General features: G+C 41.2%; 1 protein-coding gene across 5 annotated transcripts in view; it reads right to left on the bottom strand.

Moving 5' to 3' along the window:
- Window positions 1–27,010, bottom strand: part of FGGY (FGGY carbohydrate kinase domain containing) — a 430,315-nt gene that overhangs the window by 247,832 nt on the left and 155,473 nt on the right. For all 5 annotated transcript variants that reach the window (XM_060089872.1, XM_060089875.1, XM_060089874.1 and 2 more), the window contains one exon: window positions 11,550–11,665. In XM_060089872.1, the coding sequence (XP_059945855.1) occupies window positions 11,550–11,665 (116 nt within the window). The remainder of the gene's footprint in view (window positions 1–11,549; window positions 11,666–27,010) is intronic.

The raw sequence follows: 27,010 nt of genomic DNA, 5'->3' as shown, positions 1-27,010 counted from the left end.
TAAGGTTAGGGTAGCAGGACTTATTCATAGTGAACCCAGACTACCTCCTGATGACATCTTCTTTCACAATTATAGGCTTAATAATCAAAACCAAGATATCATATATCATTAATATGAAGGACACAGGTCAATAGTTTTCAGGGACCAAACTTTTGGAAAATTGGGATGACGTATGACCATTTCCTACCTCTAAGCAGCAATTCAGTCTTATTCTCAGGGGCTCCAAGATCATATCTACAACTTATTTTCTTCACTGTGGATGCCTGATTAGGCATGAATATACAAAATTGACTGAGATGGTCAAAATACTCTTCTTAGGTTTTGTTTTCTTTCAGCTACGCTTGGTCTGAATGAAGCTAGTTCTCTGGGATAATGATTTCAGCATCCTCTTGCATCCTGCTGGCTTCCAACTTTCTTAGCTCTGGCCACACTAGCCTCATTTCACCGTGCCCCCGCCTGCCAGAGTCATTCAAATGCTGTTTCCTCTGCCTCAAGCACTGTTCCCACCCCTCTTCACAGAGTTAATGCATATCAACCTATTTCCAGCATCACTTCCTCAAACATTTCCTAGTTTCTCTGACAAGCTCATACCCCTTCTTATATTTATACCCTTAAAGCCCCTTTTCCCCATTCTTTGTAGCATTTACCTCAGTGGCAATTTTGTCCTGGGTTGATTAATGCTCTCTCCACTAGACTAAACACTCTTGGAAGGCAGGAACCCTGCTGGCTTTGGTTCACCATTATTCTCCAGCATGCAGCATGATGCCTAGTACTGTTAAGTTGATGAACAAGAGCAAAGAAGGAAAATAAGTCTTTCCTCTCTTTTTTTACTCAGTCATTAATACGATCTTGTCTTTGCACCCCATTAGCCCAACCTTCTTTGTTTTCCTTCCTTTGAATAAAATTATCATAAATCCTTTTTAGTTATGCATAGGATTTGGCATTAGGGGAGCCCAATGTTAGCTCCACTATGATATAGAGTACTGAATCTTCTTTTGTTGGTTAATTTAGTTACTGTTTACTGGGGTCTTACCAGAAGTCAGACACTTCAATATTTTATATATACATATATATATATATATATATATATAATCACTACTTCATAAGGACGATGCAAGGTAGGTATTCCTATACCTGTTTAATAGATGAAGAAATCCAGTCTCAGAGAGGTTTAGTGATTCATCCAAGGTTAAACAGACAAGAGGTAAATCTGGGATATGATCCTTGGTCTTTCTGACTTTAAAGCTCGTGATTTTTGGCTCCCCCAAATGTAAATCTGTGTTAAAGCCTATTTTTCGAATTTGATGGGAAATATAAATGTGATAGTACATGAAAAGAAAAACTCTTCTAAAGTTGTAAAGCATTGTAGGAACATTAGTCACTGAGTTTCCCAGTTAATTATCACCAATGCATCCTGTATTTTTTTTTATTTGCCTGTGGATATGTGCTCTTTTGTTCATGGGAAAAAACTAAAGACTGCCATTTTTGGGACTGAAGAATTTAGGGAAACCTGTAATTCAGATCAAGGTAACCTCTTTTTTTTTTTTGCGGTATGCAGGCCTCTCACTCTTGTGGCCTCTCCCGTTGCAGAGCACAGGCTCCAGACACGCAGGCTCAGCGGCCATGGGTCACGGGCCTAGCCGTTCCGCGGCATGTGGGATCTTCCCAGACCGGGGCATGAACCCGTGTCCCCTGCATCAGCACGCGGACTCTCAACCACTGCGCCACCAGGGAAGCCCAAGGTAACCTCTTAAAGAGTTAAGAATGTGATTATGATTTAGAAAGAGATTATGATTTAGAAGCAGACATCTGATTAGTTTTATTATATCCAACTTGGAAAAAAAGCTGTGTGAATACAAAGGTGGAGCTCAGAAAAAGGCATTCCTCAAAGTCAGAAGAAGTTGGTAATAATTACATGGGATTACTCAAGGGGAACTGGCCTTGGCATACATGACCTATAACTTAGAGAGAAGTTTGTGTTCAGGAGAACAGAAAGTTGTTAAGATACTAAGAGTAACATTTTCTGAAGACTCTGTATGTGTCAGGAACATTACCTGCAGTGTTTTCTTTAATCTTCAAAATATACCAATTAAGGCTCAGAAAAATCAAGTACCACATCCAACAATACATATGACAGAGCCAGAACTGAACTCAGGAATGTCTGACTCTGGTGACCAAACCCTTAACTATTAAAATAGGCAATGGGTAATATACTACTTAATTATTTTACTTTATCTACATCAGTCACTAAAAAGCTTGCTTGATATAGTCCAAGATGCAACCATTTCCAGCTGCTTGGGCAAAGTTCAGTTCCTTCATGTTCAAGATTGAAGACTGGACAACGGGTTGGGTGAATTCACCTAAGTCTTTCCCTCAGTGACATTCTCCTAGTGCTTAGTCCCTTTCAAATGACAGTATCCAGATTGGCTAAATGACCAAAACTGGTTGAAAAAATAGTAGTAGTGTGATAGGAGTACTGCAACAGGCCTGGGAGTTGGAAGACCTCGTTTCTGATCTCAGTTTTGTCACTAAGATGCTGCAAGACAAAGAAATTCACCCTGCCTCCCTGAGTCTTGGTTCTTCATCTATAAAATGAGGGTATTAGAGCAAAATCTCCATGATCCCTTTTGGCTCTGGTATTCACTGGCTGTCCAGTGGTAGGAAGAGAAGCTGGAGGTTGACCTCACTTTTGGGAGGCTCCCAATTATCTTCCAGATGCCATACTGAAAGGAGGAGCAGTTCCATGAAACCTTGTATACAGCAAAACCTCTGAAAGCCATTACCTTACAACATGATGCGGTCATCACTGTTCCCTTGCCCTTCTGGCTCCGCAGGACTATTCCTGGAAGGGCCAGCAGCTGAAGTAGTACTTCTGGGAGTCTAAGGGTGGTGAAGAGTGGGGAGCACAGGTACTTCTTTGAGGCCCACTGGTAGGAAACATAGAGTACCCAGGGAGTGAAGACTGTTGTCCTCCAGTGCCAAGGTACACCCAAAAATGATAACAGCTAACATGTCTATAGGCTTTGTAGACACTGTCCTCTGATCTGTCATTTCAGCTTCCCAACAAATCTTGATGGAAAGGAAGGTACATAATGGGTACTATATGTAAGTAAAGGAAAGAAATGGGCTTGGGAAACACACACACACACACACACACACACACACACACACACACACACACTCTTTCTCGTCTTCATCAGAGCTACAAAACTCCTAAAACTGCCTTCACCTTTATTTACAGCATTGGCAGGATAGTAATGGAACCATGTCTTGAGAGCAATGAAGCCAATCTTGTGATGCTGAGTCTCTTACCAGTGGCCCCAGCTTCAAGAAAGGATAAAAGTCCCACTGGAAATTAAACCCAGGCCCCTCTCCTATCCCATCCTCCGCCACTCATCCCCACCCCATCCCAGGTCCACTGCTCTAGCCACACTCAACCATTCACAGACACTCACACTCTTCCATGCCTCCATGCCTCTGCCTATGCTGTTTCTTCTGCCTCACAAATCATTTCCCCTCTTTGCTTGGTAAACTACTACTCATATTTTTTCAGACACATCTCAAATGCTAGCTCATGCAAAGACTTCTTTGATACAGCCTCTAGTTATTAGTGACTTCATGATCTGCTTACCCAAGTAATTTGGACATCTCTAGATTATTGAAAAACACAAAAAACACTGAGATTATTAATTCAATTATCTCCACCCTTCACCCCCAAAGACATGAGATCCTCAAGAGGATGGACCATAATGAATTCATTTTTGCTTCTCCGGAACTTAGACCAGCACCTAGTACATAGGAGGCACTCAGCAGTATGGCTGGAGGGATGGATGCATGATTGGATAGGTCACTAACTGACAGGAAGAACTTTAGGTCATTCTCCATCAGGCAGAAGTTTAATTTTAAAGGGTAAAGTAAGACAGTACAATACTCAGAGGATATATTCTTGCCTCAAGTACTGGAAAGACCATGTTCTGCCACTTGGGCAGGAATGAGAAGGATGTTAAGAGTAGACAGGGTAAGATCAAAGGTCCAGGGTCAAGGGCAAAGCCCGGTCCAGAGCACCCATGGGATGGTCTCCTTCAGGACAAGGAAGAGGTCGTACAACTGGCCCCAATAGAGCCTGGAAAATGCTGCAATTACCTGTGGCCAAAGGTTTCTCCAGACCTCCCAATGTAAATTACTAAAAACAGCACTGGCATCTTGTGATACCAAGATGGTGCAGCAGTTCAGCAAAACTCTAAATGAAAAACAAGTTTCACATTCTAAGGAATGAATGGATAGATCCTTGCAAACATGTACAGTTCTATTGGGCAAATTCAGAACACTGAGTATTCATAGCTTAAAAGGATTTTATAATCTCCACTACTATGGATGACACTGTTGGACTCAGGCTCCCAACACTGGTCCTGATAAATATTGCTGGTGAAGACCCCTTGGGCATGTTTCCACAAGGGGATTTCCTCTTCTTTCCCCAAGGATGGAGTAGCCCTAGTATAAACACTCCCAACTCCTGCTTCTATACTCTTTACTTTTTCCAGCCTGGGAAGGAGGAATCGTTTAGCTGATCCATGAGACTCTGGAAAAAACCAACACCTACAGGGCCATGTGGAAGTGGAGCAACAGCCTTGAAATGGGGTCAGTACAGCCTTGGCATGTGCCTATCTTCTTGAACAACCTGTGGGCTCTTTGGATTTAAACCACCTGAGGGCCAGTGAGCTCTTGGAGTTTGAGTTTAAATTCAGCAGGTCAAGTGCCGAAGCAAGCCCAGCCAGATGTCTTGTCTCTTTGTCTCAGCTCCTTGGCCTGCCAATGAATGGATCAAGTCAGTGCCATGCAGGTCCCAAGGTTCAGAAAAGAGGGTAGGTTTCTCCCCACTGCTCTTTAATTCGGTCTAACCAAAGTCAATATCATGCTTTGCTTCAGGTGTCTCTGTGAAATGTTCTCAACGGGTTGGACTCTGGAGCGGGACAGTGGTGAGTACTGACATATCTATGTCCCAAACACATACATGTCATTAGTCAAGATTCTTTAGCTATAATTTTAAGCCTACAGGACAAAAATATCTAAAACTCAGCTTCAGTTAACTGCAGGGTTTATTTTACTCTATGGAAAAGCGATATTCCCAATCTTCCTAAAATAAGTTGTTTCAGTTATTTGGGGTTTTTTTGTGTGTGAAGGAGTCTGTAATATTTCCTGTCTGGAAAGTCTCTGAGAGACTTGTTGTAGAAATGAGCTCTCATTCGGGGGGCGGGGGAGGGGGGCGGTGGGGGCGGTGTCTTCCACAGGAGCCCTTCTTAAGTGGTAAACCGGTTAGTGAAAAAAAGACTGTGAACACTGAATTTATGAAACAAAAACATTGTCTATCAACTAGTAGTATCATTGAATTCAAAAGAAGTTATAGAGTCCATTAACTATTAGGAATAATCAAAACCAAAGGGGGGCTTATTTAATCAAATCCTTCATTCTAACATATGTTCAACAAATACTTCATCAGTATGTATACCATGTGCCAGGTGAAGGGCCCACAGTGTCCGACGTCTAAAACGTGGTCTCATAAAGGGAGACAAACCCAGTGAAAAAATGCAGTCTCCCTCCCCTTAAGGAATGGTCCCGTTTACATTGGCTTCATCATCATTTCTGCCTCTCATTTAACAGTTAGTTCCTGCATTGCCTGGCTTCCCTGACCCCACAAAACGAATGATCTATAAGCTAACACACTGTACCTTTTTATGTAACAAGGCTCTTTCTGTAATGCAGATAGTCACTCTATAATTCAGCCATGCTGTACACATGCATCAGGTGGCCTGCCCCAATAATACAATGAAGCACTTTTCCCAGGAAGTGAAAAAGCAATGGAACCTGCTGAAAGAGAGCCTGGATAATCAATTAGAACAGGTGGGATGTTGCTTCTCTTCCTAAGGGTCCTGCCTCCCTGCTGATCTCTTCCTTCTTGTTTGCTTTTGATACATGTTTAGGATTAGATGGGTAAGCAGGGAATGATTCACAGAGAACTGAAGGTCAAAATCTATTGACACAGATCATTTAATTGGACTATGGGTATATAGTTCCCTACAAAATACTGGTTTGGGTTTTCTCCATCAATTCTGAACATGAAATCAACTAGTATAGTTTTAATTGTCAAGAAATGTCAAGGGTAAGCTGGGACGAAGTGAGAGAGTGGTATGGACACATATACACTACCAAAGGTAAAACAGATAGCTAGTGGGAAGCAGCCTCATAGCACAGGGAGATCAGCTCGGTGCTTTGTGACCACCTAGAAGGGTGGGATAGGGAGGGTGGGAGGGAGGGAGATGCAAGAGGGAGGAGATATGGGAACATATGTATATGTATAACTGATTCACTTTGTTATAAAGCAGAAACTAACACACCACTGTAAAGCAATTATACTCCAATAAAGATGTTAAAAAAAAGAAATGTCTACTATATTCTTTTGATTCACAAAACTATTTTTTTCTTTTACTTTGTATAATGTTCCCAAACCAAACCATCCAAATACCTCCTTAAGGAAGGCATTAGGTAGTAACATTTTATCTTTGGAAACTTGCAAGTAGTTACTTAAAACATTGTAAATTTCTTCCCCTGTCCTTGAAATGCACCATATAAATATTGCATTTGATCCTTAACTTACACTTCATAAATAATTTATTTCAAAAATGTCCCTCTATAAGACTATCAGTTGCTGAGGTGTTCAGTTTTCAGGGAAAGCATTTATTTACTGCACGGGCCCAGGAAGGCTGGTAAAGACTTGGCTAAAAGCTCCACATGGAGCGAATTATGGTAATTATATTAATGCTCAAATCCATGATGTGCTGTTCAAATCTGTTAAAAGGTTTTGCACTGTAGTGTCCACATTTGATGGGCAATGAGTCCACTGGAAATGTTTAACACTTCATAGGGAGGCTTCCGAGATTCATTTCTCATAGTTCCAAGAACTGCTACGACTGCCCGGAGGTAGCTTCCAGAGGAGTTTCTGAAAGTCCCAACTGAGAGTGCATGTCCTCTTTAACATCCTCCACTTCTGGTTCAGACTGAAACTACAAGTTCAAGTCACCAGAAATGAAAATCAAAGGCAACATCATACAATTAATTTTGATGATTGGGTAAGTTTTAATTCATGTATGGTAATATTCTGGTTAATGATATGGCTCCTTAGGACATCCATTAAAAATCCATTAACAGGCAAAATCTAATAAAATTATTCTGAAAATTTCTGCTAGATTAGCATTATGGACTTTTAATGAATATTTCCTGTAGGTATTGCTCTATTAGCAGAGCTAATATACTAATTAAACATGGGTCTTGGTTTGGAAGGGAGGGGAGCACAAAAAGATGAAAATAATCAGAAAATCAGAGTTGAACTTGAACCCAAGTCACCTAAGATAACTGCTAAAATCAGTAAACATCACTAGAGCTTTTAAAAGCAAAAAGTGTGGACATCCCAGTACCAGCCACCCGAGTCATTCATTTACCCACTTATTAATCAAAGAGTAATTTAGCTGCTAAAATGTGCCATGTCTTGTGCTGGGGCCAGAATACAAATGTAAAGAAGTGAAAATCCACAGGTCAAGGAACTCATAGTCTACAGTAGAATCAAGACATGTAAACAGGTAATCAATGTGTACTATAATAAATCTGCGTTCAACACATCATGGGAATACTCAGGAACAAACAACTAAATTTGAGGGAAAGGGTAGACATATAAATTTTAAAAATCACTTAAACAATGAAGCAATTGAAGTTGAAATTTGTGTTCCAGTAAAATATTAGCTCCTTTTAGGGCCTCCCACAGGGAGGGTTTCAATCCTGACATCATTTATTGGTTCTGCATGTGGTTATAGAAAGTTCTTTATATCTGATTCTCATCTGTAAACAAGGTAACAGTACTTTTGTCACTGGTTTTAAGAATTACATGCAACAAGGTATGTGAAAGCACACAGAAATGTGCTTGAAATATAGAAGGGGAAGGAGGATTAGCATTTATTTGTTGCCTACTATAGACACACAATAAACATTATTTGGAAGTCAATACAGCGAAATGATTAGAGCAGGATTTGGAATCCTCCAAACATATGTTTGAATTCTGCTTCTACCATTTGCAAACTGTGCAACCACAGGTTAGACACCCTTCCCCTTTCTGAACCTTGGTTTCTTCAGCTGTAGAACAGGATAAATAAAAATAACTCTGTTACACTGTTTTGAAAATTTAAAAGGATACTGGTTGTAATGCAATAGCATCATGTCTCAGAAACAGTAAACTATTAGTTTTCATTCTACCATTAACTATAGCTTTCATAGGCAAGACTATAAAGATATACAGCATTATGACACTTGTCTAAGTGCATACCATCAGTGCTAAAACTAAAACTACCCTTGCTCCCAGTTCAGTGTTTTAGACCCAACTTGCCTGAACCCCTCAATTACAGGACAAGAGTCCCTCCCCTAGTACTCAGTCCTGATGCTTCTTCGTCAAGGCAGGGAGCTCATGGGGAGCCTCCAGAACACCAGACTGGGGACTCAGGACTTAGTGGCCCTGCTTTAGCTCTAATGACCAGTGCACTAGTACCTTGGGGTTGTGGGCTAAATTGTGTCCGCCAAGATTCCTATGTTGAAGCTCTAACCCCAGTGTGACTGTATTTGGAGATAAGAGTCAACAAGGAAGTAATTAAGGTTAAATGAGGCCAAAAGGGTGGGGCCCTGATCTTATAGGTTTAGTGTCCTTATAAGAAGAGGCACCAGAGAGCTCTCTTTCTGCACACATACAAAGAAGAGATCACATGAACACACAGCAAGACGCAGCTGCCAACAAGCCAAGAGGAGGCTTCAGAATTAAACTATCTTGTTGGCACCTTGACCTTGGACTTCCCAGCCTCCAGAACCGTGAGAAATAAATTTCTGTTGTTTAAGTCTCTCAGTCTATAGTATGCTGTTATGGCAGCCAGAGCAAACAAAGACACCTGAGATATCTCTTTGCCACCGTTTTCTCTTAACTCTTTCCAATCCGTCTCAATTCAAACAATTGTGCTCAAGTCAAACACATTCTGTCAGTAGATGTTTACCAACATCTTCTATGCCAAGATACTCAAGGGTATGGCAGATACAGTCCCTGCCCTCCAGAAGCTTTTGGTTGAGTATCACTTTGCTGTCTGGCTGCCCATTTCTCCTGCTGGACCTAAGGCACTGTCCAAAACCCCAGTCTGGCTGGCTGGATTTCTGACCCACCATCATCTGGTTGGCTCCCTCAGCCCCCAGAATAAAAGACTGACTCTATTCCCCAGTTGCTATCTCAGTTGCTGGCTCCAGATGGTCTGAATACCCAGAATTTTAAAACTAACCACCATATGACTTAAAGTATTAATATTTTTTATACCCTGTGAAGTTATATCCACTCATCAGCTGAGAGCCCATCACACTCTGACTCCTGTCTAGGTGTGGACTATGGATGTTTGTTCCAGTCAAGCTCAAACTGGCTTTGGGTGCTAAATACTGGACTTCTGCTTAATCCTGCTGGAGGCCAGACATACAGCCACATCAGTTCCCTCAGGTCCCAGATATCCCAAGGAGGAAGTCTGCTTTGATAGAAAAGTGTAGAGTCAGAGACCCTAGTCCTACTATTGACCCTACAACTAAACAGCAGACAAAAGAACTGAATCTCAGTTTTCCCATCTGTAAAATGGAAATAGCTAAACAAATAGGTTTGTGAGGGCCAAATGAGATAAATAAAAATCACCTACCAAATCACCGACCAAAGGACTTAGAATGCAGCTGATGACTAATGACTGCTGCTTTGCTTTCTTCCTCCCTTCCCCTGGTCCCAAGCTCCTCCCCTTCTCTACCAGCTCAGATCCTGTGACAGTTTCAGTTGAGCCACAGAAAGTCCAGAAGGGTTCTTTCTGCATACTACCCTGGCTCTGTTCTTTACCCTGGATTTAGCTATTAGTAGTTGAACAGACCATGGACAACTGAGCTATGTTGTCCACAGCATAGCAGTATAGATGGTACGTGGATCTTTCATATTTCTATTCTTATATTCTTGCAATCTAAGAGAGTGGTCATGAGGACTCCACCAGAGAAAGGTTGGACTGAAATGACCTACTAAGTGACTTGGTTATCAAGGGGAGTTGAAACTATGGCAGACACTACTAGTTGTTCACTCATATTTTATAGCACAGCTCTCAACTTCTGGCCAGTCACACGAATGGTCACCTGACTGCCTGGCCAATTACCACATTTCTCAGCCACCCCTGCAGCCTAATGAGGCCTCGTTAACAAGTGCTGGTCAAATATATACACTACCAAATGTAAAATAGATAGCTAGTGGGAAGCAGCATAGCACAGGGAGATCAGCTCGGTGCTTTGTGCCCACCTAGAGGGGTGGGACAGGGAAGGTGGGAGGGAGACACAAGAGGGAGGAGATATGGGGATGTATGTATATGTATAGCTGATTCACTTCGTTATACAGCAGAAACTAACACACCACTGTAGAGCAATTATACTCCAATGAAGATGTTAAAAAAAAAAAAAAAAACAAGTGCCAGTCAATAGGATGTGATCAGAAATGATGTGGCCCATTTCCATGTTAGGCTTCCTCCAAAGGAATGTGGATGGATTCTTCTGGTCCTTTATATTCTTCCCACTAACTGGCTGGGAACTGATGAGAGATGAAGTGGCTAATCTGGACCCAAAGTTGGAGGATATGTTATGAGAATGGCAGAGCTGCCTGATAATCACTTACCTCTATTCTACTACATAAAAGGGAAATACTCTGGCATCCTGTTTAATCCGCAGTACTTTTAAATTGTCTCATTACAACCTCCTAGCCTGCACACTAAACAATACAGAAGTACTTCTCTTTAATCAGGTATAATTGCCTACCTGATGACAGCTTACTAGAATCGTAGGTAGTAACTATAAGAAATAAACATCTTTCTGTGACATGAACATGTAAACCTGAAACTTTAACATATCAGCTACCATTATATGTACCTAGTATCTGAATTCTTTTACCAGGTAAATTCCTACCAATCATCCACACCTTTACTACCCAGTTAGTGTCGCATAAAACTGGAAGTCAGGGACCCTACGGCTTTAGTCAGGAACCACTGGCTCACGTTCCACTTTATGTCTTGCTCCTGATCCTTCCAATTTTGACCTCGTCAATTATTTTTTTCTGTATGGCATTGCCTGGTTCCTTGAACCTAAATCACAAGACATTTTCCTAGGTCTGACTGGAGACAAGCCATACACATCCCTTTGATTATGCTATTCCCAGTTGCTCCATGCAAATATCTTCCTCAGTCTAGCCCCACATCTAAGAGTCTACATTTCAAGGCAGCTTTCCATAACTCAGTTCCTATAAGCCCCAATACAAGGGCCTACTAGTCATGGCCTACCCATCATAACTTACTCGCTTCTCTTGGAAAAACAGGGCTGTGTTCCTATATTTTAATTCAGACAAAGACAAACAAAAAATAAACACCAATATATTCATGTCTACATACACATAATCAGAAAAAAATTTTTTTTACCTATTTTGCTGTAATTATCTGCAACCAAGTCTTCCAAACCAACCATCTTCCAGAAACTGTCATCCCAGCCTTTCTCTGCAGAGTACGTCCATTTGCACACCAGGGAGCAGAGAGACCTAAGAAAATGGGAGAGAGAGGTAGAACCAATAATATGAGCCTGGCTTCCTTTATATTTTGCCTAATACTCGTCCAGATATCTGAAATAGTATTGAAAAAGTAGAATAAATTGAAGTAAGTAATTACTCATCCCTGTTTAAATCAAAAGTCCCCACTGACACCTGTTAATGACTGAGAGCATCTTCTTTCTCTTTCAAAAGGGTCCCAGCCCTCGGGCTTCCCTGGTGGCGCAGTGGTTGAGAGTCCACCTGCCAATACAGGGGACACGGGTTCGTGCCCCGGTCTGGGAGGATCCCGCGTGCCGCGGAGTGGCTGGGCCCGTGAGCCATGGCCGCTGGGCCTGCGCGTCTGGAGCCTGTGCTCTGCAACGGGAGAGGCCACAGCAGTGAGAGGCCCGCGTACAGCAAAAAAAAAAAAAAAAAAAGGTCCCAGCCCTTTATTTAGGTCTGGATCAAACAGTATATATAAATATTTGTATTTATATCTATATTCATATTTGCATGAAATTTGTGAGATAAACGGAAATTACAACAATGACTAGCTACTTGATGATACGGAGCATTATTATTAAGTGTTAGGTGTGAAACTGATAATTGTGGTTATGTTTTGAAAAAGTCTTCTTAGCTAAATGATACATACTGAAACACTGATGTATAAAATGATATATTGGGCTTCCCTGGTGGCGCAGTGGTTGAGAGTCTGCCTGCCGATGCAGGGGACACGGGTTCGTGCTCCGGTCCAGGAAGATCCCACATGCCGCGGAGCGGCTGGGCCCGTGAGCCATGGCCGCTGGGCCTGCGCATCCGGAGCCTGTGCTCCGCAATGGGAGAGGCCACAGCAGTGAGAGGCCCGCGTACCACAAAAAAAAAAAAAAAAAAAGATATATTATCTGGGATCTGCTTTCAAAGAGCAAGTGAAGGGGAAGTGAATGGTGCTGCAGATGGAACAGAACCGGCCACGGGTTGATGGCTGTAGGGCTGAGGGTGGCTAACTGGGTGTTCGCTATACTTCTCTATTTTGTACAGGTTCAAAATTCTCTACGATAAAAAAGTAAAAAAAAAAGTTCTTGGTATAGATGTGATAACTGCAGTCTAAAGCAATATTTAACAGGAGGAAGACTTGCTTCTGGATGGCGTTTTACTCTCCAGCTTCATTTCTCATCAATTCCCTCTTAGTATTCTATACTCCATCAATAAAGAATCCTTTGCAGCACTCTGACAAGGTCCCATTCTCGAATACTTCTGTGCCTCTGCCCTACTTTTAGGTGCCTGGAAAATTCTTCCCAGCTTCTTCACCCTGATAACTTGAAACACTTCCTTTAGCCTAGACTGAGACCCCAGTTCTAGTTTAGATGCTCCTCCTCTGAGATCACAGAGCAGGAATCAAATCTCACACAGACCTTATCACACTATATAATTAACTGTTTCTTTATATATCTTCTTCCCCAGAGTCCCATGCCTTCCAATCTGTTCTCCCTTGTGTCCAGAGCAAACTTCAGAAGGTAAAACCCGATGACACCAACCCTTGATTAAAACCCTTCAACTGTTCCTCACTCCCTTCAGGAAAAAGTCCCGTCCTTAGCTGGGCTTGAGCGACCCTCTGTGACATGACCATGCTGACCTCCAGCTTCCTCACTTGCCATCCCCACCCTTGCTTTCTCCATTCTGCAACACTGAACTACTTGAAGTATCCTATAGTGGCCTTGATTTCTCACTTCCCTGTACCTTGAAACCTTTACTCCATTCTGCCCAGAATGTTCTTCCCTGTTATGTGTCTAACTGCTGATTAGCCTTCGTGACTCAGTTCAGACTGCCCCTTTTCAAAAAGCCCCAGTGGAGGGCCAGCTGAGCCCAAAGCCTCTTCTCCAAGTTCAAGGTGGATATACCTGTATCTTAACACTTAGCACAACGATTGCCTTTGCCCCTTTCCTTCAATATCTCTGCCACTAAACCAGCAACTCCTTCAGAGCAAAACCAGCCCTAATGATCTCCACATCACCAGTACCTAGTCCACATTCAGCCGTATGTCAAGCCATGATGAATACGGATTGAATGGAAGCTCTAGAGAATGAATACGGTCTGTCTGCCTCACCACAGGAAAGTGATAAACCTGGGGAACGCTTGAAGTTGTACAGATAAACCAAAACCTACCTATCTCATACAGCCAACAGTCTAGGCCTATCTCATTCAGTTATTCACACTGATTCACTCATTCACTCACTTACTTAACACATATTTAGTATTCAGTCACTATGACTCTGGCACTATGCTAGGCTCTGGGGAACCAGTTATAGGCAAAAGACCTGGTCTACTGCTCTCCTAGAAGCTGACAATTTAATTGAGGAGACAGTGATCAAACAATCACACTAAAATCACATCCTAACAAAAATGTTCTGAAGAGGGCTTCCCTGGTGGCGCAGTGGTTGACAGTCCACCTGCCGATGCAGGGGACACGGGTTCGTGCCCTGGTCTGGGAGGATCCCACATGCCGCGGAGCGGCTGGGCCTGTGAGCCATGGCCACTGAGCCTGCGCGTCCGGAGCCTGTGCTCCGCAACGGGAGAGGCCACAACAGTGAGAAGCCCGCGTACCACAAAAAAAAAAAAAAAAAAAAAAAAATGTTCTGAAGAAAGTAGAGAGAGAAATGAGAACTTTTAGCAGGAGAGCCTGGCGGGAGAAAGGGGGAGAAAGTGTCAGGGAGGGCTCCACAGAAGAGCTCACATTTTGTGAAACCTAAATGTCTTTTGAAAGCAAACAAATGTTATTTATCAGTATTTTTTTCACACGTGGCATACATGGCAGAACACATTGAGCTAAGTTAAGTGGCACCAATATATTGAAGGAACACTAGTCCCAGTAGAAACTTAATATGTATGTGCTAAACCCTTCACCTTATTTAAGCAAAATAATTTTTTGAGGTATAAAGAAAGCAGCCATCTATGCAGCATGTTCTGAAGAATATGCAACAGGATAACTCTTCCTAGCACAACGCCTGAAATTCCAACTTTTTAGAAGCTATGATAGCTCACTGGAAAGAACAATGCAATGAAACAAAAGACTGTGTGGAAGGATTGCTTCTAAGGATCGATCCACATAGGACAACTCTTCACTCCCCAAATGCCCCATTCATTTGCAGACTTCTGTGCCTCTATTCCGTACCTTCCATTTTTTTTTTTTTTTTTTTTTGCGGTATGCGGGCCTCTCACTGTTGTGGCCTCCCCCGTTGCGGAGCACAGGCTCCGGACGCGCAGGCTCCGGACGCGCAGGCTCAGCGGCCATGGCTCACGGGCCCAGCCGCTCCGCGGCATATGGGATCCTCCCAGACCGGGGCACGAACCCGTATCCCCTGCATCGGCAGGCGGACTCTCAACCACTTGCGCCACCAGGGAGGCCCCGTACCTTCCATCTTGACTGATTTTTGCTCCTTTTACTCAACCTTGTCTACTTGGAAAACTCTGTGTTGTTCTTATGGTCCAGTTCCAATGTGTCCTCTGCACAAGTTTCCTCACTACCTCCAAGCTAACCTCATGGCTGTCTCCTTTGAAGAAGCATTATAACTTGGAAATGGTTCATTGCAATTCTTAAATGCTGAGGCAGGTTGAGTTCATGGTCCCAAAGTCTTCCGCTCTCTACGTATCCACATACTTTGCCACTTAATTTGCGGTGCTACACCCTCCTCCTCCCAACCTCACACTGTGGGCAGGACCGCCTTTCCTACCTTTAGACTTTGGATTCCATCATGTGACTGGATTTGGCCAAAATAGTGAGGCAGAAGTGACTGCATTCCAGTTTCAAGTCTAAGCTTCAAGATACATTATGTGTTTCTGCTTTGCTCTCTTGAACTTCTGAGAGGATCACTCAGGGTTAGCCCATTGGTCCCAGGAGGAGGATAAGAGGTATGTGGGGCAGAGCACTGACCATCAAGCCCGGCCTGGATCACACACCTCCACAGAGCCAAGACTGGAGGGACGGAGTCCAGCTGAGAACAGAACCACCCCACAGAGCACAGCCTAAATGACCTACCTGTGAGTCAAATAAACGATTACTGTGTTGAACTACGGAGCATTGGTTGTGGTTTATAACAGAGCAATAGTTAAACAGCTCAACACTTTACAGTATAACTAAGCTATTCCAGGTAGACGCTCCCTCCCCACCCCCAGTAAGGGCAAGGAGAGGGATGTCCAGTTCTCACAGCAAGTTAGAATAAGTGGCCAGAGAGTATGCTTGGAGTTCAAGTGACCAAACCCGGGAGGCAGGAAGGTTTACAGCTGCAGATGCCTCTGGTAAGGCCCTCCTGCATTAGGGTTATTCAGACACTCGGAGTGTCCCTCCCATGTGGGTCTCTTTAAATCAACTCTTGGGTAATATGGATATACGAGAGCAGCCCAACTGGCAATACTCAGAGAGTACATCTGAGGTCACAGGTTCTCCAGAAACCTTCAGCAGAGCGAGAGCAAGTACAGGACTTCGTCTTGTTGGTAAGTAAAGGCAAGCTAGCAGCAGCAGAACAAAAGGTTTGCCTCCCTCTGAGGCTTCTATTAGGACCACTGTTGTCATTCCCTCAGGTGCTTTTTGTTTTTGTTTTTGTTTTGCGGTACGCGGGCCTCTCACTGCTGTGGCCTCTCCCGTTGCGGAGCACAGGCTCCGGACGCGCAGGCTCAGCGGCCACGGCTCACGGGCCCAGCCGCTCCGCAGCATGCGGGATCTTCCCAGACCGGGGCACGAACCCGTGTCCCCTGCATCGGCAGGTGGACTCTCAACCACTGCGCCACCAGGGAAGCCCTCTCTCAGGTGTTTTAGTGAATAACCTGCACTCTCAGGATAGCTATTCACCCTCAGGCAAGCTGACCTATCAGCCTGTGTGTGTGTGTGTTCACGTGCACCTACATTCTTGTGTGTGAGAGCATGGGTGGGAGGAGTGAGTTGTAGGATCAGAATTCAAGATAGGAGCCCAAAAAAGACAGGGGTTATCCTAGCAGGGTGAATTGTTTCAACGCTTGGCAGCAGGAAAGGAGAGCTGAGTCCACCCAGGGAAAAGGGTCATTCACTATTTGTTCCCTGCCAGCAAAAACGCCAGGGCAGAAACTGCTGTACCTTTCACTGCTTTCAGATTTGTTAATGTCAGAGACTATAAAAGCCTATAGCCTATATGAGAGTCAAAAGAACATAAACTAAGGAGTAGGCAAAACAAAAATAATACCTAACTTAGGGGACTAGTTTACCTGAGAGAGAAGGTCATACAGAACACCTCTAAGAGGAAGGTCTCAGTGAGGTAGAAATGATGAAAACAATTGGAAGAGAACACCAATAATGAAAGCAATGAGAAATCAGAAGGCAGCATGAAAGATTCTGAATTAAAAACACTAACTTTCAATTTTATTAAAAATTTCTATAGGAGAATTAAAAAAACAAAACAAAACAAAACACTGGCACTGTTAAAAATTGAATTAATGATCTGGAAGACCAAGTGAATGAAATATCTTACTACCTGTAACAAAGACACAAAGGAATAATGAGGGAATAAATAAGAGGCTTGGAGGGCAGATCTGGCAGCCTAACATGAGAATAACAGGGATTCCAGAAGGGATTTTTAAAGAAGAGGAAAAGAAAAAAAAGAAAAGATGAAGGAGATGTTCTAATTAAACAAATACAGTACTAGTATTTATTTATTTATTTATCGATCTATTTATTTATTTATTTATTCATTCATTCATTCATTCATTCATTCATTCATACTGGCTGAAGCAAGATTTAAGTCTGCAGTGAAAAGTCTCATTAAGTCCAGGAACTGAATCCAGGAAATACTTGAAGTTCAAGCATAAACAGAAAATTATACAAGCTTCCAGGCAGAAAAAATAAATTACTTACACAGGCAAGAGATTTAGCCTAGCTAAGGAATTCTCATCTACAACTCTGGAATGTAGAAGACAGTGGGAAAATGTACAGACCATTAAGAAAAATGATCCAAAAATCCTATATCTAGAAAAAAATATTATTCAGCTGTTGGGGAAAGGAAAAGATTTTCAACGTGCAAAGATTCAAAAGTAAACTTCCCATATACATTCTCCGAGGACAATACTTGAGAAAGAACATAACCAAAAAACAATTGCTTCTGAGCAGCTATCTCAACAGAGAGGAAATCAAAGACTACAGGAAGCAGTGGTGGTGAACCCTGATATTAATTCATATTCTCTCTCTCTCTCTCTCCATAGTGTGTGTACATACATATATATACATACACATGCATATATAGGTACATACATATTTAAATCTAAATAGATGATGATCATGTAAACAGGAATTTGTAATATTAAGCTTTCTTGAAACACAACAGGTATGCTATATTAGAAGGAAAATCTAATGATAGCCTGGAACTGAAAATATTAAGTTAGCAAAACATCAAAGTCAGACATTGGACAAGGGGTACGCAGGAAAAGAACTTTGTATGTGTGGGCAGACATAAGTTTAATGTGGGTTGTAAGAAATGATAGGGTAATCACTAATGGAAAGAAAAAAAGCTTAGCAGAATGCTCAAATTAACAAGCAATAAAAAGGTAATAAAGAGAGAATTAACAGTGAAACCAAACTAAACCAATTAAAATAAAGAGAGCAAGTAATGTAATATAAACAGAAAACAAAAATAAAATATAAAGAATAAAATCAATTATTTCAGTTATTAAAACAAATGTGAATGAGCTGAATTCTACAACTGGTTGAAAGATAATAATCACACTGGGGTTAAAATTAAGGGATAACTTGCTTACAATACAGGTTTCAAAAAATGTGATAAAGAGGTTTTGCTTTTTTATTTTAAAAAAAGGGCAGCAAAGAAATGGCAAATACAAATTTTTAAAAATATGACAACATAAATATCCGAGTAGAATACAAGATCAAAAATATTAGCAAAACAAAGAGGATGATTCAAATGACTAAATGCTCAAAGAAGAATATTACCATTCATTTAATTTTATGAACTGAACAACATAATGTGAAACATAAAATAAGAGTTCTTAGAAATAAAAAAAAGGCACTTGAAAAGAGAGACAATTTATTTAAAGATTTTATTATTCTTTGAGAATTTGAAGAAACAGGTAAACCAGAAGAATAATACTGCTATTATTGAAGGATTAAAAGACTCCAATGCAGTCAACAAACTCAATTCTATATATTCATATGGGGGAGAGAAAGGAAGAATGGTTTACAATACAAGCAGAGACCAGATGGGTAAAGTGGTATTTCACAAAGAAATTTAGAGGTTTAAAATATTTTACTGGAAAAGAAAGATGTCTGAAAATTAATAACCTAAGAAGGTAACATAAGAAACTATGAAAAACAGTAATAGATTAAACTGAAAGAAAGATCAAAAAGGAGGAGTAAAGATAAAAGCAGATGAAAGACATAAAATAGCAAGATAAACTTCAGGGAATCAACAGAGCCAAAACATGGTTCTAAGAAAAGACAAATGAAACAGAAAAGCCTCTGGTAAAAACTGAGGAAGAAAAAAGAAGAGAAGGTAAAAGTAACAAATATCATGAATGGAAATGGGGGCTATAACTGCAGATAAAGCAGACATTAACAGGAAGAATAAAGGAATTACATGAATAACATTATGCTAGTAAACTTGAAAAGTTAGATGAAATAGACAGCTTAATAGAAAAACAGAACTTATCACAACTGACTCAAAAATACAGGAAACCTTAATAAATTTATTACCATGAAAGAAATTGAGTCAGCAGTTAAAAATCACTGCTCAAATAAAACTTCAAGCCCAGATAGTTGTACTGGAAAGTTCTAACAAACGTTCAAGGAACAGAGTGCTCCAAAATATTTCAGAATCAGAATCAGAAAAAGAAGGAATGTTCCCCAAGTTAATTATAAAGGTAGGATAACTATGTTACAAAAACGAAGCAGAGATAAGAAACAAAAATCAGAGGCCGCTCTCACATTATGAATGAGAACATAAAAATTCTAAATAAGACATAACCAAATTTAATATAAAAATGTGGAAAAAATACATCAAGAACAACATTCAAGAATGTTTTAATAACAGAAGATATATGGATGTATTTTACCACAGTATTTTATTAAGAGAGAGAAAAATGATCAACTCATATTGAAGAATAGAAAATATTTGAAGTTAAATGCCACATCAAGACAGAAACTCGGGCTTCCCTGGTGGCATAGTGGTTGAGAGTCCACAGAGTCCGCCGCAGAGTCCAATGCAGGGGACACGGGTTCGTGCCCCGGTCCGGGAAGATCCCACATGCCGCGAAGCAGCTGGGCCTGTGAGCCATGGCCGCTGAGCCTGCGCCTCCGGAGCCTGTGCTCCGCAACAGGAGAGGCCACAACAGTGAGAGGCCCGCGTACCGCAAAGAAAAAAAAAAGACAGAAACTCACTAAAGTGGGAATAACAGAAGCTTCTGCTTCTAAACATGATGGAGTAACAGAGACTGGATTTTACCCCCCTGCCTTAAATAACTAGAAAAGTCCAAGTAAACATAAGAAGCAATTGTTTTCAGACTTTGTACAAGTGGCAGCACAGGTCTGTGATCCCTGAGAGAAGGAAACAATGGGGTTAGCCCTAAGATGGTGCTGGCTTTCTGCCTGGGAGCACACACCAGACCACAAAGCAGAAAGAGGGATGCCAGGGAAAACACAGCAGTATCATGAAGCTAAGGGGACTGAGATCAGAATCCAGGGAATTTAAGGTAGCTGGAAGCACAGACTTCCTAAGAGGAGGTAGCAATGCAGAAAGAGGGCCCTGAAAATTTGCACAAGGGTCCCATGAACTCTTTGCTGACTACTGAAATGTAGATATGCACACTGACACTCCGTGAGGTCTGATGAAGGAGTGACTGGAAATCTAAGAGCGGAACAGTTCTGAGTTCACGAAGAGCTAGGAGTCACTTGAGTTACTAAAATTAAGAGTGGAACATCCTCACCGATCACTTGAGACATTCAGTGGAGACCCCAAAAGACACATGCCTTAGCAGTGTGACTACACTACCTGAACTAACAAAGTTTAAAAAGAAGTCTACAAAGGATAAAACTAAGCCCAAAGTACATGAATAGCCTCCCACGCAAAGTAGCTCAACAATCCTTAAAAGAAACCAATAAAATCCAGACACTCACAACATAAAATTGACCCTGTTAGCATCTAATAAAAAATATTTGGGGGACTGGTTCAAGATGGCAGAGTAGAAGGACATGCACTCACTTCCTCTTGCAAGAGCACTGGAATCACAACTAACTGATGAACATTCATCGACTGGAAGACACTGGAACTCACCAAAAAAGATACCCCACATCCAAAGACAAAGGAGAAGCTGCAGTGAGATGGTAGGAGGGGCACAATCACAATAAAATCAAATCTCATAACCGCTGGGTGGGTGACTCACAAACTGGAGAACACTTATACCACAGAAGTCCACCCACCGGACTGAAGTTTCTGAGCCCCATGTCAGGCTTCCCAACCTGGGGATCTGGCAATGGGAGGAGTAATTCCTAGAGAATCAGACTTTGAAGGCTAGCAGGATTTGATTGAAAGACTTTGACAAGACTGGGGGAAACGGAGACTCCACTCTTGGAGGGTACACACAAAACAGTGAGCATATGAGGACCCAGGGAAAGGAGCAGTGACCCACCAGGATACTGAACCAGACCTACCTGCTAATATTGGAGGGTCTCCTGCAGAGGTGGGGGGGTGGCTGTGGCTCACTGAGGGGACAAGGACACTGGCAGCAGAAGTTCTGGGAAGTACTGCTTGGTGTGAGCCCTCCCAGAGTCTGCCATTAGCCCCACCAAAGAGCAGGGTAGGTCCCAGTGCTGGGTCACCTCAGGCCAAACAACCAACAGGGAGGGAACCCAGCCCCACTTATCATCAGACAAGCAGATTAAAGTTTTACTGAGCTCTGCCCACCAGAGCAACACCCAACGCTAGCCACCACCAGTACCCCCCATCAGGAAGCTTCCACAAGCCTCTTAGATAGCCTCATCCAACACAGGGCACACAGCAGAAGCAAGAAGAACTAAAATTCTGGAACCTGTGGAACAAAAACTACATTCACAGAAAGAGAGAAAAGATGAAAAGGCAGAGGACTTTGTACCAGGTGAAAGAACAAGATAAAACCCCAGAAAAACAACTAAATGAAGTGGAGATAGGCAACATTCCAGAAAATGAATTCAGAATAATAACAGTGAAGATGATCCAGAACCTCAGAAAAAGAATGAAGGCAAAGATCTAGAAGATGCAAGGAATGTTTAACAAAGACCTAGAAGAATTAAAGAACAAACAAACAGAGATGAACAATACAATAACTGAAATGAAAAATACACTAGAAGGAATCAATAGCAGACTAACTGAGGCAGAAGAACAGATAAGTGACCTGGAAGGCAGAATGGTGGAAATCACTGCCGCAGAACAGAATAAAGAAAAAGAATGAAAAGAAATGAAGACAGCCTAAGAGACTTCTGGGACAACATTAAACGCATCAACATTCACATTATAGGGGTCCCAGAAGGAGAAGAGAGAGAGAAATGACCTGAGAAAATATTTAAACAGAAAACTTCCCTAACATGGGAAAGTTGAAAACTTTCCCTAACATGGGAAAGAAAATAGCCACCCAAGTCCAGGAAACACAGAGAGTCTCAGCCAGGATAAACCCAAGGAGAAACACACTGAGACACACAGTAATCAAACTGAGAAAAATGAAAGACAAAGAAAAATTATTGAAAGAAGCAAGAGAAAAGCGGCAAATAATATAAAAGGGAACTCCCATAAGGTTAACAGCTGGTTTCTCAGCAGAAACTCTACAAGTCAGAAGCAAATGGCATGATATATTCCAAGTGATGAAAGGGAAGAACCTACAACCAAGATTACCCTAGCCAGCAAGGATCTCATTCAGATTTGGCAGAGAAATCAAAAGCTTTACAGACAATCAAAAGGTAAGACAAGTCAGCACCACCAAATCAGTTCTACAACAAATGGTAAAGGAACTTCTCAAAGTGGGAAACACAAGAAAATGACATACAAAAACAAACCCAAAACAATTAAGAAAATGGTAACAGGAACATACATATCGATAACTACCTTAAATGTGAATGGATTAAATGTTCCAACCGAAAGACACAGGCTCGATGAATGGATACAAAAACAAGACCCCTATATATGCTGTCTACAAGAGACCCACTTCAGACCTAGGGAAACATGCAGACTGAAAGTGAGGGGATGGAAGAAGATATTCCATGCAAATGGAAATCAAAAGAAAGCAGGAGTAGCAATACTCATATCAGATAAAATAGACTTTAAAATAAAGAATGTTACAAGAGACAAGGAAGGACACTATATAATGATCAAGGGATCAATCCAAGAAAATATAACAATTATAAATATATATGCACCCAACACAGGAGCACCTCATTACCTAAGGCAAATGCTAACAGCTATAAAAGAGGAAATCCACAGTAACACAATAATAGTGGGGGACTTTTTAACACCTCACTGACACCAATGGACAGATCATCCAGACAAAAAATTAATAAGGAAACACAAGCTTTTAATGACACAATAGACCAGATAGATTTAATTGATATTTATAGGATATTCCATCCAAAAGCAGCAGATTACACTTTCTTCTCAAGTGTACATGGAACATTCTCCAGGATAGATCACATCTTGGGTCACAAATCAAGCAAATCACAATCGGTAAATTTAAGAAAATTTAAATCATATCAGGCATCTTTTCTGACCACAGTCCTTTGAGATTAGAAATCAATCACAGGGAAAAATATGTAAACAACACAAACACATGGAGGCTAAACAATACATTACTAAATAACCAAGAGATCACTGAAGAAATCAAAGATGAAATAAAAAAATACCTAGAGACAAGCTACAATGAAAATACGATGATCCAAAACCTATGGAATGCAGCAAAAGCAGTTCTAAGAGGGAAGTTTATAGCTATAAAAGTCTACCTCAAGAAACAAGAAAAATCTCAAATAAACAATCTAACCTTACACCTAAAGAAACTAGAGAAAGAAGAACAAACAAAACCCAAAGTTAGTACAAGGAAAGAAATCATAAAGATCAGACCAGAAATAAATGAAATAGAAACAAAGAAAACAATAGCAAAGATCAATAAAACTAAAAGCTGGTTCTTTGAGAAGATAAACAAAATTGATAAACCATTAGCCAGACTCAACAAGAAAAAGAGGGAGAGGACTCAAATCAATAAAATTAGAAATGAAAAAAGAGAAGTTACAACAGACACTGCAGAAATCCAAAGCACCATAAGAGATTACTATAAGCAACTCTATGCCAATAAAATGGACAACCTGGAAGAAATAGACAAACTCCTAGAAAGGAAGAAATAGAAAATATGTACAGACCAATCACAAGTAATAAAATTGAAATTAAAAATCTTCCAACAAACAAAAGCCGAGGACCAGAGGGCTTCACAGGCGAATTCTATCAAACATTTAGAGAAGAGCTAACACCTACCCTTCTCAAACTCTTCCATAATATAGCAGAGGGAGGAACACTCCCAAACTCATTCTATGAGGCCACCATCACCCTGATACCTAAATCAGACAAAGATGTCACAAAGAAAGAAAACTACAGGCAGTATCACCGATTAACAAAGATGCAAAAATCCTCAAGAAAATACTAGCAAACAGAATCCAACAGCACATTAAAAGGATCATACACCATGATCCAGTTAGATTTATTCCAAGAATTCAAAGATTCTTCAATATATGCAAATCAATGTGATAAACCATATTAACAAATTGAAGGAAAAAAAATATGATAATCTCAAAAGATGCAGAAAAAGTTTTCAACAAAAGTCAACACCCGTTTATGATAAAAACCCTCCAGAAAGTAGGCACAGAGGGAACTTACCTCAACATAATAAAGGCCACATATTACAAACCCACAGCCAACATCGTTCTCAATGGTGAAAAACTGAAATCATTTCCTCTAACACAAGAACAAGACAAGGTTGTCCACTCTCACCACTATTATTCAACATAGTTCTGCAAGTTTTAGGCACAACAATCAGAGAAGAGAAAGAAATAAAATGAATCCAAATCAGCAAAGAAGAAGTAAAGCTGTCACTGTATGCAGATGACATGATACTATACACAGAGAATCCTAAAGATGCCACCAGAAAACTACTAGAGGTAATCAATGAATTTGGTAAGGTAGCAGGATACAAAATTAAAGCACAGAAATCCCTTGCATTCCAACACTCTAATGATGAAAAATCTGAAAGAGAAATTAAGGAAACAATCCCAATTACCATTGCAAAAAAAAGAATAAAATATCTGGGAATAAACCTACCTAAGGAGAAAAGAGAACTGTATGCATGCAGAAAGCTATAAAACACTGCTAAAAGAAATGAAAGATGATACAGACAGATGGAGAGATATACCATGTTCTTGCACTGGAAGAATCATAATTGTGAAAATGACTACACTACCCAAGCAATCTACACATTCAGTGCAATCACTATCAAACAAACAATGGCATTTTTCACAGAACTAGAGCAAAAAAATTCACAATTTGTATGGAAACATGAAAGACCCCCAATAGCCAAAGCAATCTTGAGAAAGAAAAACGGAGCTGGAGGAATCAGGCTCCCAGACTTCAGACTATACTACAAAGCTACAGTAATCAAGAGAGTATGGTACTGGCACAAAAACAGAAATATAGATCAATGGAACAGGACAGAAAGCTCAGAGTTAAACCCACACACATATGGTCACCTTATTTTTGAAAAAGGAGGCAAAAATATACAGTGGAGAAAAGATAGTCTCTTCAATAAGTGATGCTGGGAAAACTGGACAGCTACATGTAAAAGAAGGAAATTAGAACACTCCCTAACACCATACACAAAAATAAACTCAAAATGGATTAAAGACCTAAATGTAAGGCCAGACACTATTCAAACTCTTAGAGGAAAACATAGGCAGAACGCTCTATGACATAAATCACAGCAAGATCCTTTTTGACCCACCTCCTAGAGAAATGGAAATAAAAAAAATAAACAAATGGGACCTAATGAAACTTCAAAGCTTTTGCACAGCAAAGGAAACCATAAACAAGACCAAAAGACAACCCTCAGAATGGGAGAAAATATTTGCAAATGAAGCAGCTGACAAAGGGTTAATCCCAAAATTCACAAGCAGCTCATGAAGCTCAATAACAAAAAAACAAACAACCCAATCCAAAAATGGGCAGAAGACCTAAATAGACATTTCTCCAAAGAAGATATACAGATTGCCAACAAACACGTGAAACGATGCTCAACATCACTAATCATTAGAGAAATGCAAATCAAAACTACAATGAGGGCCTCCCTGGTGGCGCAAGTGGTTGGGAGTCCGCCTGCCGATGCAGGGGATACGGGTTCGTGCCCCGGTCTGGGAGGATCCCATGTGCCGCGGAGCGGCTGGGCCCGTGAGCCATGGCCGCTGAGCCTGCGCGTCTGGAGCCTGCGCGTCCGGAGCCTGTGCTCCGCAACGGGGGAGGCCGCGACGGTGAGAGGCCCGCGTACCGCAAAAAAAAAAAAAAAAAAAAAAAACTACAATGAGGTATCATCTCACACCAGTCAGAATGGCCATATCAAAAAATCTACAAACAATAAATGCTGGGGAGGGTATGGAGAGAGGGGAACCCTCTTGCACTGTTGGTGGGGATGTAAACTGATACAGCCACTATGGAGAATGGTATAGAGGTTCCTTAAAAAAATAAAAATAGAACTACCATATGACCCAATAATCCCACTACTGGGCATATACCCTGAGAAAACCATCATTCAAAAAGAGTCATGTCCCACAATGTTCACTGCACCTCTATGTACAATAGCCAGGACATGGAAGCAACTTAAGTCTCCATCAACAGATGAATGGATAAAGAAGATGTGGCACATATATAAAATGGAATATTACTCAGCCATAAAAAGAAACGAAACTGAGTTATTCGTAGTGAGGTGGATGGACCTAGAGTCTGTTATACAGAGTGAAGTAAGTCAGAAAGAGAAAAACAAATACCATATGCTAATACATATATATGGAATCTAAAAGAAAATGGTTATGAAGAACCTAGGGGCAGGACAGGAATAAAGACGCAGATGTAGAGAACGGACTTGAGGACATGGGGAGGGGGAAGGGTAAGCTGGGATGAAGTGAAAGAGTGGCATGGACATATATACACTACCAAATGTAAAATAGATAGCTAGTGGGAAGCAGCCGCATAGCACAGGGAGATCAGCTCAGTGCTTTGTGACCACCTAGAGGGGTGGGATAGGGAGAGTGGGAGGGAGATGCAAGAGGGAGGAGATATG

Source organism: Mesoplodon densirostris, chromosome 2 (assembly GCF_025265405.1).
Source record: "Mesoplodon densirostris isolate mMesDen1 chromosome 2, mMesDen1 primary haplotype, whole genome shotgun sequence".
Classification (NCBI taxonomy): Eukaryota; Metazoa; Chordata; class Mammalia; order Artiodactyla; family Ziphiidae; genus Mesoplodon; species Mesoplodon densirostris.
This window is presented reverse-complemented; position numbering and strand designations above follow the sequence as displayed.